The sequence below is a fragment of the Lichenostomus cassidix genome, chromosome 2 (assembly GCF_008360975.1).
Source record: "Lichenostomus cassidix isolate B80296 chromosome 2, HeHo_3.0, whole genome shotgun sequence".
Lineage (NCBI taxonomy): Eukaryota > Metazoa > Chordata > Aves > Passeriformes > Meliphagidae > Lichenostomus > Lichenostomus cassidix.
Window position 1 is genome coordinate 8,129,869 of NC_139482.1, and position 17,030 is coordinate 8,146,898.

Below are 17,030 nucleotides of genomic sequence, written 5' to 3' on the forward strand. Positions count from 1 at the left end.
CTAAAGCTATTTAAGTTTCAGACAGTTTAGGAAACATGGTGGTCAGGGGTTTAGGATATAAAAATTGCCCTTCAGTCAAACTATTAAGCAATTGAAAATGACTTACAAATTACATAACAAGCATACTTTCCTATAAACAATCCCCACTGGCCTAAAGCAGAGGGTTCAAATTGCTTGCACACCTGTCTTAAAACACAGAGCTGTGATGCCTCTGAATGTACAGGAATCTCCATCACATTCCCTACCTCAGCTATTTTAGAAATACAGCCATTTGAGAACATCAAAAATAGGTTAAACTGGGAGGAGGAAGGAAGAAGAGAGAGGAACACAACTATTCATACCAACTACCAACAGGATAATTTAGAATGACACAGATAGTTATTTTTTCATTGCTTAGAATAAAAAAGGCACAAAACTCTGCTATGAATCACACTTTACCTTTATTGAAAACACAGTAAAAAAAAATTTCCTACAAAACATTCAGTGTAACATTTCAAACAAAGGAAAAAAACATATTACCACTGCTTTCCACAAAGCAAAACAAAACAACAAAAAAAAAAAAAATCAGCCTAGCTAAGGCAGCAGGTATTTTCATTTATTTTTGTAACACAACAAAATATCCACAACAGAGAACATTATAAATTGTAATTCTGGATGACCTAAAATGAACCAGGAAGGGTTTGGTGGGGAGAAGGTATCTACATTAAAAATTGTTGTGCTTAAATTAACACTAAAAGCACGATTTTTTCAGCTATGTTATACCTTGGTCAGATACATCCATGTGAAACAAAATTCAGTTGCTCAAGACTGTGGAGTTTACAAAGCCTAAAGCACAAATCAGACCAAGAGGGGACCACCAGTTCCATTCAGCACCTCCCAGCCCCACACAGTTCAGATTGTGCGTAATTTATAATTTTATTTTGTAAACTGTGATATTAACCAGTAACACTGCAGTGAAAAACCTGAATGTGCACAGTGCAGATAACCTGCTGCCATCGCCACAGCCCAGCCAGCAGCACCAAAGCCACAGAAACATCAGCTCAGAATTGTGTTTTTATGGTCACATGAAGCCAATTCCATGTGACAGAGGTCAAGGTGCCAGCAGCACCCTGAAAATGTCCTCAGTCTCCTCAATGGGAATTTTAAAGCAAAACTTAGTGGAGACAAGAGCAACACATGATTTCTATTTAGGTAATGCAGGGTTGGGTCCCAAAGCCCATTCCTTTGTGTGTGTTTCACACACACCCTTTTAAGATTTCAAATTCCATGACCCAAATGTATTCTAATTTTCTATCCACTTCTTTTTAAAGCAACAGAAGTCACACCAAATAAGGCAAAAGTACTTTGAAACCTACCTTTAAGAAAGTAAAAGTGACTCAATTTTTTTTATTATATAAAGCTAAGGAGAAGAAAGTTACTCACAGAGATTTTGTGACTCTAAGAATTTTGGTCCAGACTGGAAAAACTCATGGTTAGGGGGGAAAAGGGAAATCATGCACCAGCTAATTTTCTTCTTAAGCATTCAAACACACCCACTGAATCCACTGCACGGGTATCACCATCACACCACTTCTCTGAAGGATCAGTTCACACGGGGAGAGAAGGCCCACAACATGCTCATAGACATGAAATACAAAACTCCAGCAAGCAGCTGAAGAGCCTCACCTCAGCACCTCGCAAAGCCTGACCCTGACAAGAACACAAGAGCTACACTGCTGGCACAAAGTGTGACCAGAGAGAGAGCTGAGGGCTCTCTCTGTGCATCCTACAGCAGGTGAGCTGCAGAGCTCACCCAACATGAGCCACCCTGCAGGGACAGCCACCCCACAGGCTCCTGGGGGCTGCACCAGCTCACTCCCCTCACTGGGAAGCAGGGCTGTACCCTCACGGTAATGGAAGCTAAAAGCACAAATATATGCAAGGACTAAACCCTCTCACTCCTAATTCAAACTGACTTGAGCTCTTGGTAATTTATTAGAAGACCTTCTAGTGACAGGATTGTTTAAATGGAATCTAGTGGTAGAAAACAAATTAACTAATAAAAGTGAACATATCTATAATGGAAGAACAGCTCTAACTAGGGAGTGTCTCTGTATAGGCTACATGGGAAAATAAATACATTAAAATCAAAGCAAGTGCCCTGATACTTCAATAGCTGGTATCTATGGAAGCATGAAACAGATGAGGAATGCAAAATAAAGCCCTGTTCAGGAAAGGAGCTTCATCCAGTGATGCTGACTATAAAACTTAATGTAATGGTGGGCAGGGAGAAAAGCAACAGCAACATTTGGGGTTAGTGATCAACAAACACTTAGCAGCAGCATCCCAAAGTGCTCATGTAGGTACATATCAACATTCAGACAACTAAAAGCCTTTAAGAATTAGGATTTCCTAATTTCTATGTTGATGTAAGGCCTTCATACAGATATAGCTTTTAAATAGATTGGAATTCAGTATGCTAAGAGTATCAGCATTTACAGCATATTTCTCACACTACAACTATTTGGAGTCACCTGCTATATTTGTTAAAATATTTAATGCTATTTATATTAAAAAAAAATATAAGCAATAAATGAAACTAAAAAGTTACTGACAAAATATGGTAATTAACACAAAACTAGCAAGCATCCTCAGGTTTCTGTTGCCAAGACAGAGATACCTTCAGAAGTTCACAGGCTTCTATAAAGTCCAATTTACTCTTTCACTGTGAATCACAAAAGAGATTTTAAGAACTGATGAATTTCTTTTCAGTGTCAGTGAATTACTAGCTTATTTAGAGAACATAAAATTGACATTTGTATATTCATTATACACATTTCTTCTTTCTCTTTGAAAGAAGAGTTTTAGGTGCTTCAATTGTGAAATATTTGCAAAGCCTTCCATTAAAGTTGCCTTCTGGTAAGTTTTCTTACAGTGCATGTATCAAAATCTAAGTGGATTCTTCTGCTATTTCATGTTTTATCTATCTCAAGAGTATCTGTTCTTAACACTAAGGCCACTGAGCACGACAGTGAATGACCTGAAAACACTAAAAAGGGAAGCAAACCAAGATGTTGGATATCTCCAAGAATTAAGGCCAGATTTAGAAAAAAACAAAGTTTCATCAGCCCCTGAATTCCATGTAATGTTTTTCTAGTAATCTAGAACTTTAAAGACTGGCTAGAAAATAATCAAAGAGTCTACACAGGCAAGCTCCATGTCATTTCCCTCAGCCATCAGCCTCACCCAATTACTGGGCACAGTGGGGACTCAACGCATTTGGTGTTGATTCCCCACATGGTGTGTTCTCCATCCTAGGATTCTGACCAATTCTGTTGGGCTTTAATTGTTCAAGTGCAGCTTGGAGATCCTCTCTGGCTGTGGTGTGGAGGGACAGAGTTCCTCTCACAACCATGCAGCTCTGGAGACAGCAAGAAGCCGTTCAAACACAGAATGGCTGCACAGTCATGTACAGACAGAGGATCCTGAACAACTTCCAAGCCCCAACAAAACACCTGAAAGTGCCAAGCTCCATGCCAGAACACCTCAGCTATCACCTGGAAACCCCAGGAGTCTGCAATCCCCACCAAAAGTCACCCAGTTCAGCATCTGAACTTTGTGTGGCAAAAGGACGCACCACAGGCTGATCTCACACCTTGATTTTAGGAACAGAATCACAACACACAGGAGAAACCTGTGTGAAGTGCCTACCTGGCCTGAGGTAAGGGCAGGAACAAGGTAGAAAAGGGGGCAGAAGTTGTATTACCATATAGTTGGTGGCTGTGGGCTTAGTTGGCTCTGACTGAATGGGATGAATTCAAAAGCAGCTTTTTTGTAAAGTCCAACTATTGCCAATGTAACTGAAATAACCTGCCAGCTTACCAACTGCAAATTCAATGTTCATGGGATGGAAAGGGAAGTCAGTATAAGTAATATTGTCTCAATTCAGCACTAAAATAACAAAAATCCTAATGCCAGGAGGTAGGGAATCTTATCTCCTCAAAGCAATTAAAGGTTCACAGTTCACATCAACACTCTTTTAAACAAAACTAAGCACGTTTATTTTTGAAGAGGTTACTTGTGTGGCCTTAGTGTCCTGTCTCTGGATTATTTCACCTTGATTTAAAAAAACCACCATTTCCAAGATCAGGGAATACGTAAAACAGGATTTAGCTGTTTTCTTGTATTTTTTATTTCAAGATTTTAGACGCTAGCCCACTAAGGGTAAGGCTCAGCTTCTGTACATACTCCACCACCCCACTTCTGGAAGAGGAAGAAAAGGGAAATAACCTTGAGCACGCCTAAAGAAATCAAGAAAAGACACATGCAGGAAGAGGCCAATTGCTGTCAGGTTCTACCTTATTCCTTTCTAATTTAGACTCTAAATTTGTTTTTTAAAAGGCCATCATGTCTTCACTACACAGCACTGGGCACACGTGAGCACATCAAGCAGCATCAGCTGCTGCATGGACACATGGCTGAGCAGCAGAGACCTGCTGGGACAGACAGGGGCTGCAGCCCCTTGGCACTTGTCACTCCTGGTGACACAGGGGAGGATATGTCACTCCTGGTGACACAAAGGAGGACATGTCCCCAGGATCAGCTCCCATGTCCATCCTGCCTGCATGGGCAGCCCAGCCCTCCCTCCACTGCTGCTCCAGGTGGTACTTGGGAACCAGACAAGGAAAACAACTTGTCACATCTTTTAATTTCTATGACACTAAAACAGTCAACAGGGTCAAAGGTATTGGAGGGCCAAAGATAAACATCACATTACAGACAGTAAACAAAGCTTCCTATGAATGCAGAACTGTTACTTGTACAGTAACCAATACTACTCTTTTTTAGCTTAAAGTGATAAGCATGTGTGCTTTATGCTTAGAAACCCCACAAATATTACAGTTCTGCCATTGCATTTAATATTGTGCTACCAATACGGAATAAAAAGGCTAACTTAAAACACTCAGTTTACATCTATTTTTTGGTCTTGTGTGGCATCTAGTTGAAGATGGAAGCATTGATGTGCTTTTTGCCTCATAAGAAGTGAGGCAGATGTTAATGTTACTAAGATCAGCTGTATATACCTTGAAGGTATAGACCACCTGACTCTACATGAGTCAAAATACTAGGAATGTATTGTCAACATCCATTAATGAATTACCAGTTGCTTGTACTTAAGTGACCATATGCTTCTGTGAATACAGATGAATACAGTGACCTGTATCTTGCATGCAGTAACAAAGCTTTGCATAAGCATGTCATTTCCAAGGCCAAAGGTGTATTTTAATGTGGACAGTGTCACAATATCAGCAGTTGATTTTAAAACAAAACACTGTCAGCAGTGGCACAGGGTAGTTTTGAATTTCTAACCCATCTTGGAAACCACGCAGCACCTCAACCATGCCACAGAGTCCAGTGTAAAGTCTTCCCTAATGTAGCCTTAACCCATCCACCTGCCATCACAATCCAGCAGAAAGGGTAGGGACAGTTGAGGCCATAACATTTGTTTTGAGAAAGAGTTTTAAAGTCTTGCCTGAAGCTTGGGTGCTTCTCAGCAGGAACTGCCCCTGCTCAGTTGAAGTAATTGCCCAACTCAATTGCAGAAACCACCACACATTATAATCCACCTTTTTCTGTGTTCATGGGTCACTGATGCCTGGACAAACATCTCTCCAAAGGCACAAACAGTAAGACCTATGCTGGTTAGGTTATGGTTATTCACACTCCTAGGTTTCCTCCTTATATTAATTTCTTCAGTTTCAGAGTGTATTAACTGTCTTAGCATTGTAATAGAAATATGTCTATAAAGCTAACTGGCCTCACACACCACAATTCACCAGCCCCATTAAGACATGAGGACAATTTTGGTCATACAATGACTTGCATGAATAAGTGGACACATTTCACTGGTTTCTATGATGCCAATACATAAGACTACAAGCTCTGAGAATACCTGAATGATGCCCCTAATAATATATCTCCCAATATTTTAAATATAAATTCATTTTAGATCAACTTTTAATTATAGCTCCCTGTTATTGGTTGCAGAACTTTGACTCGGATAAAGATTTCGCACTAAAGTGTCAGCATTCAACAACAGAAAAGATGCTTGTAAATCTTAGTGAAATCAAGTAATTTTACTTTTTCTTCCAAGACTTGATACAACACATCAATGGTCAGTTCAATAAGCCTTGAATTTATACTAATCACACACACACAAAAAAAAAGTAACTCTCTAGCATCATATTTACTACAGAAATATTTACATTATGCCCCAGTTCAAGTCAGAAAAGGCAGCTGCAAAGAAGATAAATCCTCATGTGTACTGGAGCTTGATTTTTGAAGCACTTTAGGGGAAAAAACCAAGCAGACATTCACACACACAGCAATAAGGTCTACAGCCCAGAGCAGCCATCTCAGGAGAACAGCCAAAGAGCTTCTGACACAAGGTTTACCTTATTTGGGAACCACACTGGGAGTTGTCACCAACTGATGTAAGACCTCAAACTACAGACAGGCAGACTTGTTTTACAGAAATGGGAAATAAACAGGAACATTTTCTGGCTCCCTACATTTCTGGCTCCCTTTACTCACTGAAGGTGTCCCCACTCCAATCTGTTTGAAGATTGCTTGTGGCTGAGCAGGACAAAAGTGCAACCAGATTTTGAATACTTACTTGTTTTTTTTCTTTACTATAAACTGCTGAAAGGATTCCTAAGGGTGCAGTAAATGCTACAGAAAAGGACACTACGACCCACTGATGCCATCCTGAACCTAAGGCCTCTGAGCAGTTAAACTGTAACACTGCAGAATTCAAACTACCAAGACTGAACACACAAGTTTTACTCACCAAACCACCTAATGTCACCTCAATAACCTTAGAATTTCATTTACGATATCTACACATATAGGCCTATATACATGTTCATGTGTACATTAAAAAACAGGCTAGTGACAGATAACTGGATTATGCCACTGAACAGAAATCCTGGTAAGTGAACTATAAATTCAGAGAAATTTACTTCAAATTAAAGATTGTAGAAAACTGCAACTGCAGCCTCCTAGGCCTGTGCTCCTTGCATTGATTCCAGGTACTGCTTAGACACAGTAGTTCATCAAGAATTTCACAAGGGGTACTGGGTAGGGTAAGGGACCTCCACGGCACTCACAGAACTGTAAGAGCTGTGACAGGCCATCTACACAGCTTTTTACAAAGCATACTAGGCTCAGATTTAACACTGAAGTTAATCTTCATCTTTTTAGACTTCAATAAGACATTGTTTGACCACCAGTAAAGCAACCTGGCATTCAGAGCTAAGGACAGAGAGCTGCAAACACTGGCCCTGTGAGAAAGCTCTGTGACACAGCCTACTGCATCCAGCACCAAGGGAACTGTGATCTCTACTGGCATTTTTAACTCATTCTCAGCAGAACTGTTTATCTCCTGTCAAGGACACCTACTCCAGGTACTTGACATTTCCAGTAAGGATCATATTAGCCTTCAAGTGTCTGTTTTCTTCTTTTCTTTTTTTTTTTTTTAAATCAAGTCCCAATGTTATTCTTTTATAGCTGTGTTTGTATAACACAGGAGGTACTGTGCATTCAAATGGTAGCAAGTTTAAAAATAAAGATGTGAGACTTTCAACAAATAAAAAGGAATGCATTATTCTCTTCAGCTTCCAGTCTTCAAGGCACCTCCTGCATTAACTTACTGGGAAATAAACAAGCAGACCAAAAGTTCACTGGAAAGAGAAGAATCTGACACACCTAACTTCCTCAGACGCACACAGCAACAAAATGAGACAAGGCTTGACCCAAACTAACAACTAAAAGCAATATAAAAATGCTGATGAGATGACAGGAATGCCATGAGGTTGATGTTTTCAGCTCTGTTGATTGCAGATGATTGTTATCACAGTGTTTTCTGATGGCCATTTGCAGAAGGCTTTGTCTCCGAGTCCCTTGGATTGTTTGATAGATGAAGTTTATCTAATCCTGCAAAACATTACAGAATAAGGAAAAAACTGAGACTCGCCCTTATTTCATGCACACAGATGCAAAAGAACACAGACAATCCAAATTCTACTTTGTGATTGCAGACTTCACATTTGCTGAAGACCAGAACTGACATTCTAGCTCTGGTAAGAATTGCTTCTGGGAAATTCCCTCACTGGTGTTTAAGTGAGAAAAGCCCATTAAGTGGACAAGCATGGAAGCCAGAGAATCCTAACTTCCCATTGCTTAAACCACAGACCCAGACATTAAGAGCCAAGACAGACTTGCAATAATTTACCCTGTCGCCTACAAAGACCTTCATAAATACCTAAAATATTTTTTTTTAAACTATAGCATCTTTTTGTTAATCATCCACTGCTGATCTTAATGCCATTGGTGATGACCAGATCACTTCTCTAAACTGTTTATTTGTCTAACTACATTTTTAGGACTATTACTGATTTATGTCCATTTCCAGCCATTTGTTTTTATTGCACAATTCTCTATTGTGAGTGCTAATTCAAATCTCACATACTGCCCCAGGCAAGTAGTTAAATTACTCTTTTTTGGGGGGAGACGAGGAAAGACGGCAAATCTAACCGTATTTTATTCACAAGAGGCATGATGTCAGTCCTTCCTTGCTTGCTACAGTTTCTCTCTGAAGTCTCCTACCAAGTCTCTAAAATTAAGGATCAAAACCAGAAAAGGTTTCATATTCATTTAGTGTAGACTACACTGAATGTTCTACTGAAGTGCCATGACATACCAAGTCAAATTTCTTGCGTTGTTGGAATTCCAAAATTGACTGCACTACTAAAAAACCAAAATCTCCTTAATATCGTCTTATTTGTAGTCCCAATATTTTGTGAATTTTTTGGTCATAGGCCAATTTTCGTTCTCATTCTGTGAATTCCATGGGACAGTTTTTCACAGACACCATTTGTTATGTACAACACTGAAAATAAACCCTGTTTGTGCCAGGAACCTGAACATTTCAGAGTTTGTAACTCCCTACTTGTGTCAAATTCAGTGACCCTTACCCTACTCTGCCTGCATTTTTATGTTTGTTAATCTGCCTTCAACATATATCATTTTTTATTAAACACTTTATAATTATTTTAACCCAATTCCCCAACAGTAGAGGTGCACTCTGGGAAGTCCTTGGATTTTGTTTCAGCATCACAAATCTGAAAGCAGTGAGGACTAACATGAGTAACTTGTAGATGCTGCAAACTGAATCCTCAGTTATAAAGAAACACTTAAGTTTCACCATTAGTCTCTCAATTTAAGCAAATACTACTCTAGGGATATAAAGAGATAGGAGCTTTGTTAATTAGTCAAGCTAAGGAGGCAACAATAAAAAAGAAAACTTATCCTCTTAGTATCAAATGTGTTTCAATCCTTTCTTCTATCATCAAGAAATATCAATGCAAAATTTGATCAAATTTTTGATTATATCAGGTACAGGTTTCACTCAGCCAGTTACTAAGATTCTGTATACTGTGTAAAAAGATTTTTTTAATAGATTCTCAAAAAAAAAAGCATGACAACAAAGCAGTTGTTTTAGTTCCCTAAAATTAGTTCCACTATGTTTCGGGAAGTAATAAGTTGCTTTGAACCAAAAAGAAAAAAATCTAACCTACACACAAGCTGAAGTTTTAATTTGGAATAACTGCTGATAGCAATGAGAATGTTTCTGTGCCCTCCAAAGACTGAAAATCCAACTGCAGATCAGTAAGTACCACGGGCATATCATTAAAATCAGCACTGTACCTCAGCTCTGGACTCTTGAAAAAACAACACAAGGTTATTCACCCTCACACCTTAACTTAGAGAAATTTCCACCAGAAAAAAGTGTCCTGTGAAGTGTGACAAGGAGCTGTGAATTTTATCAGTAGCACATCACGATGTCAAGAGTGGAGAAAGGGAATGTTCAAGCACACACTGAATTTTCAGAGCTGTGTTACCTAATGCCTTCAGGAGCTCTTCTCGCACAGCAGAAGTGAACTTTCTGACCAGACACAACGTTGTCATGATAGCAAAGAGCAAGTTGTAAGATAACACAATATAGAAGTTCCCCAGCCAATTGAACCTTCCAAAGTCTCCAAGCAGATCGAATCTGGTGATTCCTATTAAATTGCATGCAAGATTTAGATCAAAATATTCATTCCATTTTTTAGGAAACACAAAAATTATATTCTATTACATTTACATTTGGATGCAAAAGTCTTACAGACAACACATTAGACACATGGTTAAACACATAAGAAAATGTTCTCAAGGTCATGTTTACTTTGTTGGTCACTATAAAACTATAAGACACCTTTATCAAAATATTTTATAAATTTCATTGTAAAATGCTTGAATCATGGGAGGTGAGATAAATTGCTTATCCCAGATAATTATTTTTAAAATTTCTGTAAATATAACCAGGAAAAAATAAGCTTTAGTACAAAAACTGCTTGAAACATCAGTTTCTATTAAATCCTTAATGATTCCAGAAAAGAACTAAATGCACCATGAGCTTTTTTTATTTAAAAAATACAGGTAGCATACAGCCTTTCTATGAGAGCCACACCACCTTCTGGTAAACACTAAGCCGCCTTTTAAGTGTTTTTCCAAAGCACTGCTTTTGAAACTAAAGTTTAAAAACATCTTTCCAACTGCAGTTTTTGTCCTGGATCTGCCCACCACTACACCATGGAGCATTTGCACAGAAGGAAAAGGGTTTGGCTGAAAGGTGGTGCTGACAGGTCTTCTTCACAGTGCACCTCCAACCCTGACACTGGGGCTTTGTGCTGATCAAAGAACTGTCAAACACTAGTTAAGTGAACAACATTTTTCTGAAACATGGAAACATCCACAAGCTGTAGGGCCATCCCAGAAGGCAGAAGAGGAAGAACCACAGGTTGTTCCTTTGTCAGGTGTCACCAAGTATTCCCTGACTATATGGCAGAACACTGAGATGACAGCCATATGACCATTGCCTAGAATTCAAAAGCTGTTGTATTCCCAAAAAACTCTTGGCACAGATGATGTCAGAGTGAAGTGTGCCCTCATAACAGTGCAAAAGAAGGAAGTTGACCTTGTCCCAGGACTAAAATGGCAGCAGCAAACAAGGCAATCACAAATTAGCCCTGGCTCTGCAGCTCCTGGCAGCTCTTGATTTCCTATAATCTTATTTTGAAAGGGCTTTAGGGCTTTTAAAAACTGACTGCAAAAGTGATAATAAACAAAGAGACAGAATTTAGGGTTAATTACACTTCTTCCAAGGGTCAACCTGATTCTCAGAAATCTCACTGTCCCTAGATAGCCCAGATTTGCAGCCAACTATCACAACGTTAAAAGATACACACACTTCTTGTACTCTGCATCAGTCATTTCAATTAAAACATGGGAATTGAATTTGGTATCGAAGGAAAACATACCAAAATGAAAACTAGAAGTTTCAAAGGATGGAACAAAATCACTGATCAAAACAGCAAAAGTGGCAGGCAGAAATATTAAAAAAGCATAGAAGGTCTTAGAGAGAGAAGAAACTGGTTGTCTGATTTAACTGGGTAAAGAGATAAAGGACAACAAACACAGAGCTGCTTTCCCACTTGAAGGCAAACAGTGTCCTTAACATTTCCACAGCAGCAGTGTTTTAGTCAGACTGTGGAGATACATGAAAACTACAAAACTCAGGTTTGAATGTACAGGCTTCCATAACTTGAAAGGAAAAGGAACAAAAAAGGCAGAGCAGTGAGTTCTCTGGAAAAGGAACAACATTCCTTGACACACAGAGGTCCAGAAGAACAGTGAGCCATGCAGCAGTGGTACAAAGACAAACAGAAATGAACCCTGACACTTCTGTTGGAGTAGGTGGGTAAATTATTGTCCATAAATTACATTCAACTTCTTCTTACAAACAGAAAAAGCCACTGCTCATTAGATAGATCTGGCACAGTAACAGTCTGTAAACTCGTGGGAGAAAAAGGTTAAAAAGGTTCTGATGACTTTCTTACAGAAGCAGTATCTACTCAGCCCACAGAGACAAAAAAAATTTAAAACCCAAGAATTTTAATGCCTACTCAGTAATTGAACAAAAACTTGCTTACTAGTGGCACAAAATATACACTCACGGAAGCTGATGAAATTTTACCAAATAAATTATTAAAGAATTCTTTAGATTAAAAACAAATAGTAGGTTTTAGACAGCACACACAAATAAATTTAAATAAATTTTAAATCCTCATTTATTTACACATAATGCTCAAGTGTAGAATTCCAGGAAATCTTTTGTTTACTAGAAGTTCAATATTCTCTGCAATTCTTTGGTTTTGTATTCTTGACTATTAAGTGCCTTGTTCCAAATTTGTTTTTCTGTGATTAGCAATATGGTGCTGGTGGGAAACATTTTTGAAGGGCTACTAAAAGGCTAAAAAGTTCTGGAAAAATATGAGTTAACTTCTTTTAGTAAAATAACTTATTTTAGTTTAAAACTTTCCTGGAGTTCTAGAAGAATGACAGATTAGACACATCCACCACCTACATATCTAATTAGAATGCTATGAAACATGTAAGAACCTCTATTTCCATTTTTAAAAGTTGAAAAAGGTCAGTACATGTATTAGGTAACTTCTGCTTTTTCACCTTTCCCATAAGGATAAAGTCTAGTCTTTTCTGTATAGTCTAGAAACTCGCTTTTTTAATAAAGTGAAAAGACTATGAATCTGCTTAACATATTTATTTCTTTTCATCTATTCAGTGCCATAGGGCAGTGGCATGTAGTGCAACACACACTGATATTTCTGCAAAGCACCACATGACTCACTGTACTCTAATACACTCTATTAATCCTGTTTGGACAGCTGTGACTGTGCATTTGTTAGCTGTGTGTTAATTGTTCCATCTTTTTTCTTCTTTTATTTATCTCTATGGCAAACTATTCAGGAATTTCACTTGTTAGTCTGGTTTTTAAGGGAGTTTTACCATTAATCTGTTTCCTATGAGACAACAATGGACACAGCGTGTTCACTTACTGCCACAGAATCTGGTTATTATCAACTGTTAATCTCATGGATCATTAACAATTTTATTTTCTTTCAAACAAGTCTTGAATGCAGTAACTTAGTGGACCCAAACTTATGTTACAATTCTACTCTAAAACAGTGATTTTTCAATGTAACATCTGGTTCCACTTGCTAGAACCATTTTACTTCTTAGACACTTATACTGGTTGTATTTTAAAACTGCACTATTTTAAATACTTGAATTACTCTTTTGCATTTTTGTGAAATTTTACTACATATTTTTTTTAAATGAGCTCTAGAATCCATATTTTAAGATTCAACACTCCAAAATGCATTACAGAGGGTTTTTCATCTGCTATAGAAATGATCTAACAATTCTATTAAAACTCCTCATCTGCAGATATACACAGCATGATATATAATATCATGCACACAGTATACAGCATACAGTATAATTTACTGGAAAACATGAACTCCTCTTGATTCAAGAGTATTCTCACTGAAAAGAAAACCAGCTACAGAATTACTGAGCACACACTGCTGATCTGTAAGCTCAAACTTCTAAGCTTGTACTTCAGACTTGTACAGCCCGAGGTGAAGATTTTTGTTTTGTTCTATTTAACGTTCCCAATGAAATTCACATTAGCTACAAGAATTCTGCACTACTTAAACATGTAACAGCCTTGCAATTTAACTTCAAGAATGCAAGCTGAAGATTACCTAATTAAACAAAGTGAGGATACAACACATCTTGTCTTTCCAAATGGTTAGAACAGCTTAACTACTTCAAACGCTACAGCCAGTTCTTAGCAATAAAATCAGAAGTTCTTCAGTTCAGCTATGGTGGACTCCAAATTGTTAAATTTGAAAACTGAAGAAACAAAACCACAAGCACATTATTATAGGGAAAATGAAAGTAGCCTGGTCCCACTGCTGATTCAAAACCTTAATAAGTGAAGAGTCATTGACTTTTTAAAAAGCTATTTGCACTCAGCATTACCTCAAATTTAAGACCCAAAATTCCGAATGTTTTTTCACGGGAACTGAGCACTGTAATTTCACAGTGAACATGAAACTATTTCACACTGCTCTGAACAATCAGTTTTCCTATCTATCCATCTCACTGTCTGCTGTTTTAAGAAGTTTCAAATCTGACCTTCTTAAAATATTCTCTAAAAAATGCTTAGCATCTTTTTCTTGTTAGAAAGTATGTTCAACAGCTCATGTTAGTGCAAAACGAAGGCCACAGATACATGCTCTTTCCATTGAAAGTGATGGCAAATTAAACACATACTATAGAACATACAACTACAGGCTCTTCTTTTTTATTGTATTTTTTTTTAATTCAACTAAACATCCTCTATCATGATGTGCTATACTTCCATTTCACTTACCCAGTGTCCTTGACATCACCGGCAAAGCAGAGCTCAGCACCAAGATTGAGACACAGTTTCCAATTATCTGTTTGAAAATGACAAACAGCATTTAAATGATAAATGGGATTGCTGAAGGGAACACAAAGAAAAACAGTGGTCAAGATTAAAAAGAAGAATTCTTAAAAGGCACATTCTTCAAACTGAACCTAAAGCAATTTACAGTAACATATTGTTAGTCTTGCTGACTTCTGTCACACTTCTCCATACGGTGTTAAACAAGATGAAAATGATCCAAGAAAAAAATCAAATATGTAATCATGTGCTCTTAATCAAAGTATTATGTATGCTTAGATTCAAAATAATTAAAAAATACCATGTTGCAAAGCATCAAATGTTTACTTACTTCCTGTGAATGTTTTAGAAAAGAACAATTCCATGGGCTTAGAATAGATGACTGATACATCAGCTTAAGCCTTGGATGTAACTGCTTGCAGGATTAGCATTATTTAAAAAATTACAACAAAGAGCTTCCTTTCAATTCAATGCCTGTTGTCTACTTTAAATAGTACGAAAAAATTCACAGCTGTTAGATTTTACTCTTGTTCTTGTAAAGCCTTTAAAAAAAAGTAATTGAAACTTTCTTTCACAAGGGATCATTTTCTTCAGGTCTAGTTCTATCAGAATCCAAAAGAAAAAAGAAAAAAACAAAACAAACCCCAGAAAACTTGAAAGTAGGTAGACATTTGTGCATTTATTCTACACTATTCTTGGTGTACTGTAAACAATCAATAGGAAACATTAAGAACATTCCAACTCTCTGTTACTTATTACAATAATCATTATGTGTGTATATGCACTTTCTCACTCCCAACAATTTATAGTAAAAATATCCTCATCCATTACTCACAAAAAAAAAACCACACTCAGAAACAATGAAACATACCAAAAAATAATTAAATTCAACATCTATTCCTTGGTTACTGATCACTTCCCCTTGTCAGCTGTGGGAATATTGTGCCAAAAACTTAGCCATGTTCCTCCAAAATAGGTAACAGCATTTGTTATTCTAAAGCCAGTGCCAAATTGTAGAAAGTCAAACTAGCTTCAGATTGCAAAATGTTGCTGAATAGCTCTCCTCAGTCTTGGTTTAATTATTCAAATTTGAATTACTTTGTCTATATTACTTCTAGCAACCACGTTGTTCAGATCTCAAACAAGCTCCCTGAAGTACAGTTAACACAATCAAAGTTACTCATTAGCAATAAGTTTCCTTTGAAGAAAGTTCTTTCACTTGCTTTTCTATAGCCAGTTAACAAGCTCTGCCATTCCTGGCTTTTTACAAGTGAATGGATGCCATCCAAACTAAACAGAGCACATCCTTTTTCCCACTCATTCAGCGTTTTGAAAATCTTCCAGTTTGTGTTTACGCAGCTTACAAACAAATACTGATCACTGCAAATGAGCCATTCAGGGCAATTACGAAGAGAGTCAGTTTGTCTTGGGTGGTAAGAAAGACAGGAGGGGGCCATCCCCATCCCAGACTACACCTTACCTTTGTCATAGTTGTGTCATCCTTCCTGGGAGTGAAATTCTCAAAAAAACGAAGACTGTAGAAGCCGACGACAGAAGATACCATAAGATAGCTGTGAGAATCAAGGAAAAAGGAACCTCCAAGGAATGTGAGTTTCACTCAAGTTCTCAGCAGTCTCCTAAAAGTCTTAAGAACTAAAGAAAAAAGAAACAAAAACACTTCGAGTGTTTGAGAAGGACTGACCTATCTCTTTCTTCTTTACAAGCAAGTGCCTTAGTGTATTACCAGTGTCCCAGAAAACAAGACAGAATACTTGTTAACAGACAGAATTCTTACATAAAGGATACAAAATCAAAATGATTTCAAGTGCTGCTCCCACAAAGCCAAAGGTGGATAGGGAGGCATTTCCTATTCCAGGCCCCTACAAGGAAAAAGATTCTTTGCATAATTAAATAAGATACATGCAACAGTTCATAAAGTTAACTTCTACCAAGAACAAAACATGTAGCACCTTATATGAAATACAACCTTTACTCAATTCAGTGTTTAAGGGGCATTCTGATGTCCTACCCTGCAAGTCCCCCCAGCCCACACAATGGCATCAGCAGCTTTCAAACTACAGTGAAATGGATTGCAAAGACAGAACTGCAAACTCCAGGTTACTGATCTGCTTTACTGCATCACTGTGTCTACATCAAGCTCCTGCATTAGTTTTAATAAGAACTCACTACAACATGACATGTAATAAATGTTTGTGTAGGCACAGGAATGATACCTAGAAGCAAAGTCAAGGTCAAGGCTCATTAGTTTCCATGTTATTAAAGCAAAAGTTCTCACTTGCACTTCTGTAAGGCCTCCAAGGCTTTACTAAAGTTATAAAAATTTAAGAGAAGTTTACTTTACCCCTGATCCCTTTGGCATTGCAGTCTCATCAACCAACAGGTAAAGAATGTTGAGAGCAACTAAGAGAACTGAAATGGACTATAAAAAAGTAAAAACAGACTTGTTATTGAAAAGTATTCCACATTTTTTAAGTCTACACATTGATCCTCAGACTTCCTAATGTCAAGTTTTTTTAAAAGGGTCAAGAAAAGAACATCAAGATTGTTGCTTAAACACACATCACTCAAAAAA

General features: G+C 37.6%; 1 protein-coding gene across 3 annotated transcripts in view; it reads right to left on the reverse strand.

The window, feature by feature from the left end:
- Positions 1-421: 421 nt before the first annotated feature.
- LMBR1 (limb development membrane protein 1) overlaps positions 422-17,030 on the reverse strand; it is a 69,005-nt gene continuing 52,396 nt past the window's right edge. For 2 of the 3 annotated variants that reach the window (XM_085050274.1, XM_085050276.1), the window contains 6 exons: positions 16,800-16,877; positions 16,244-16,317; positions 15,918-16,008; positions 14,384-14,450; positions 9,942-10,103; positions 422-7,974 (listed from right to left, as the gene is read on the reverse strand). In XM_085050274.1, the coding sequence (XP_084906400.1) occupies positions 7,892-7,974; positions 9,942-10,103; positions 14,384-14,450; positions 15,918-16,008; positions 16,244-16,317; positions 16,800-16,877 (555 nt within the window). In that variant the 3' untranslated portion in view covers positions 422-7,891. The remainder of the gene's footprint in view (positions 7,975-9,941; positions 10,104-14,383; positions 14,451-15,917; positions 16,009-16,243; positions 16,318-16,799; positions 16,878-17,030) is intronic. The other variant, XM_085050275.1, reaches the window with a different exon arrangement.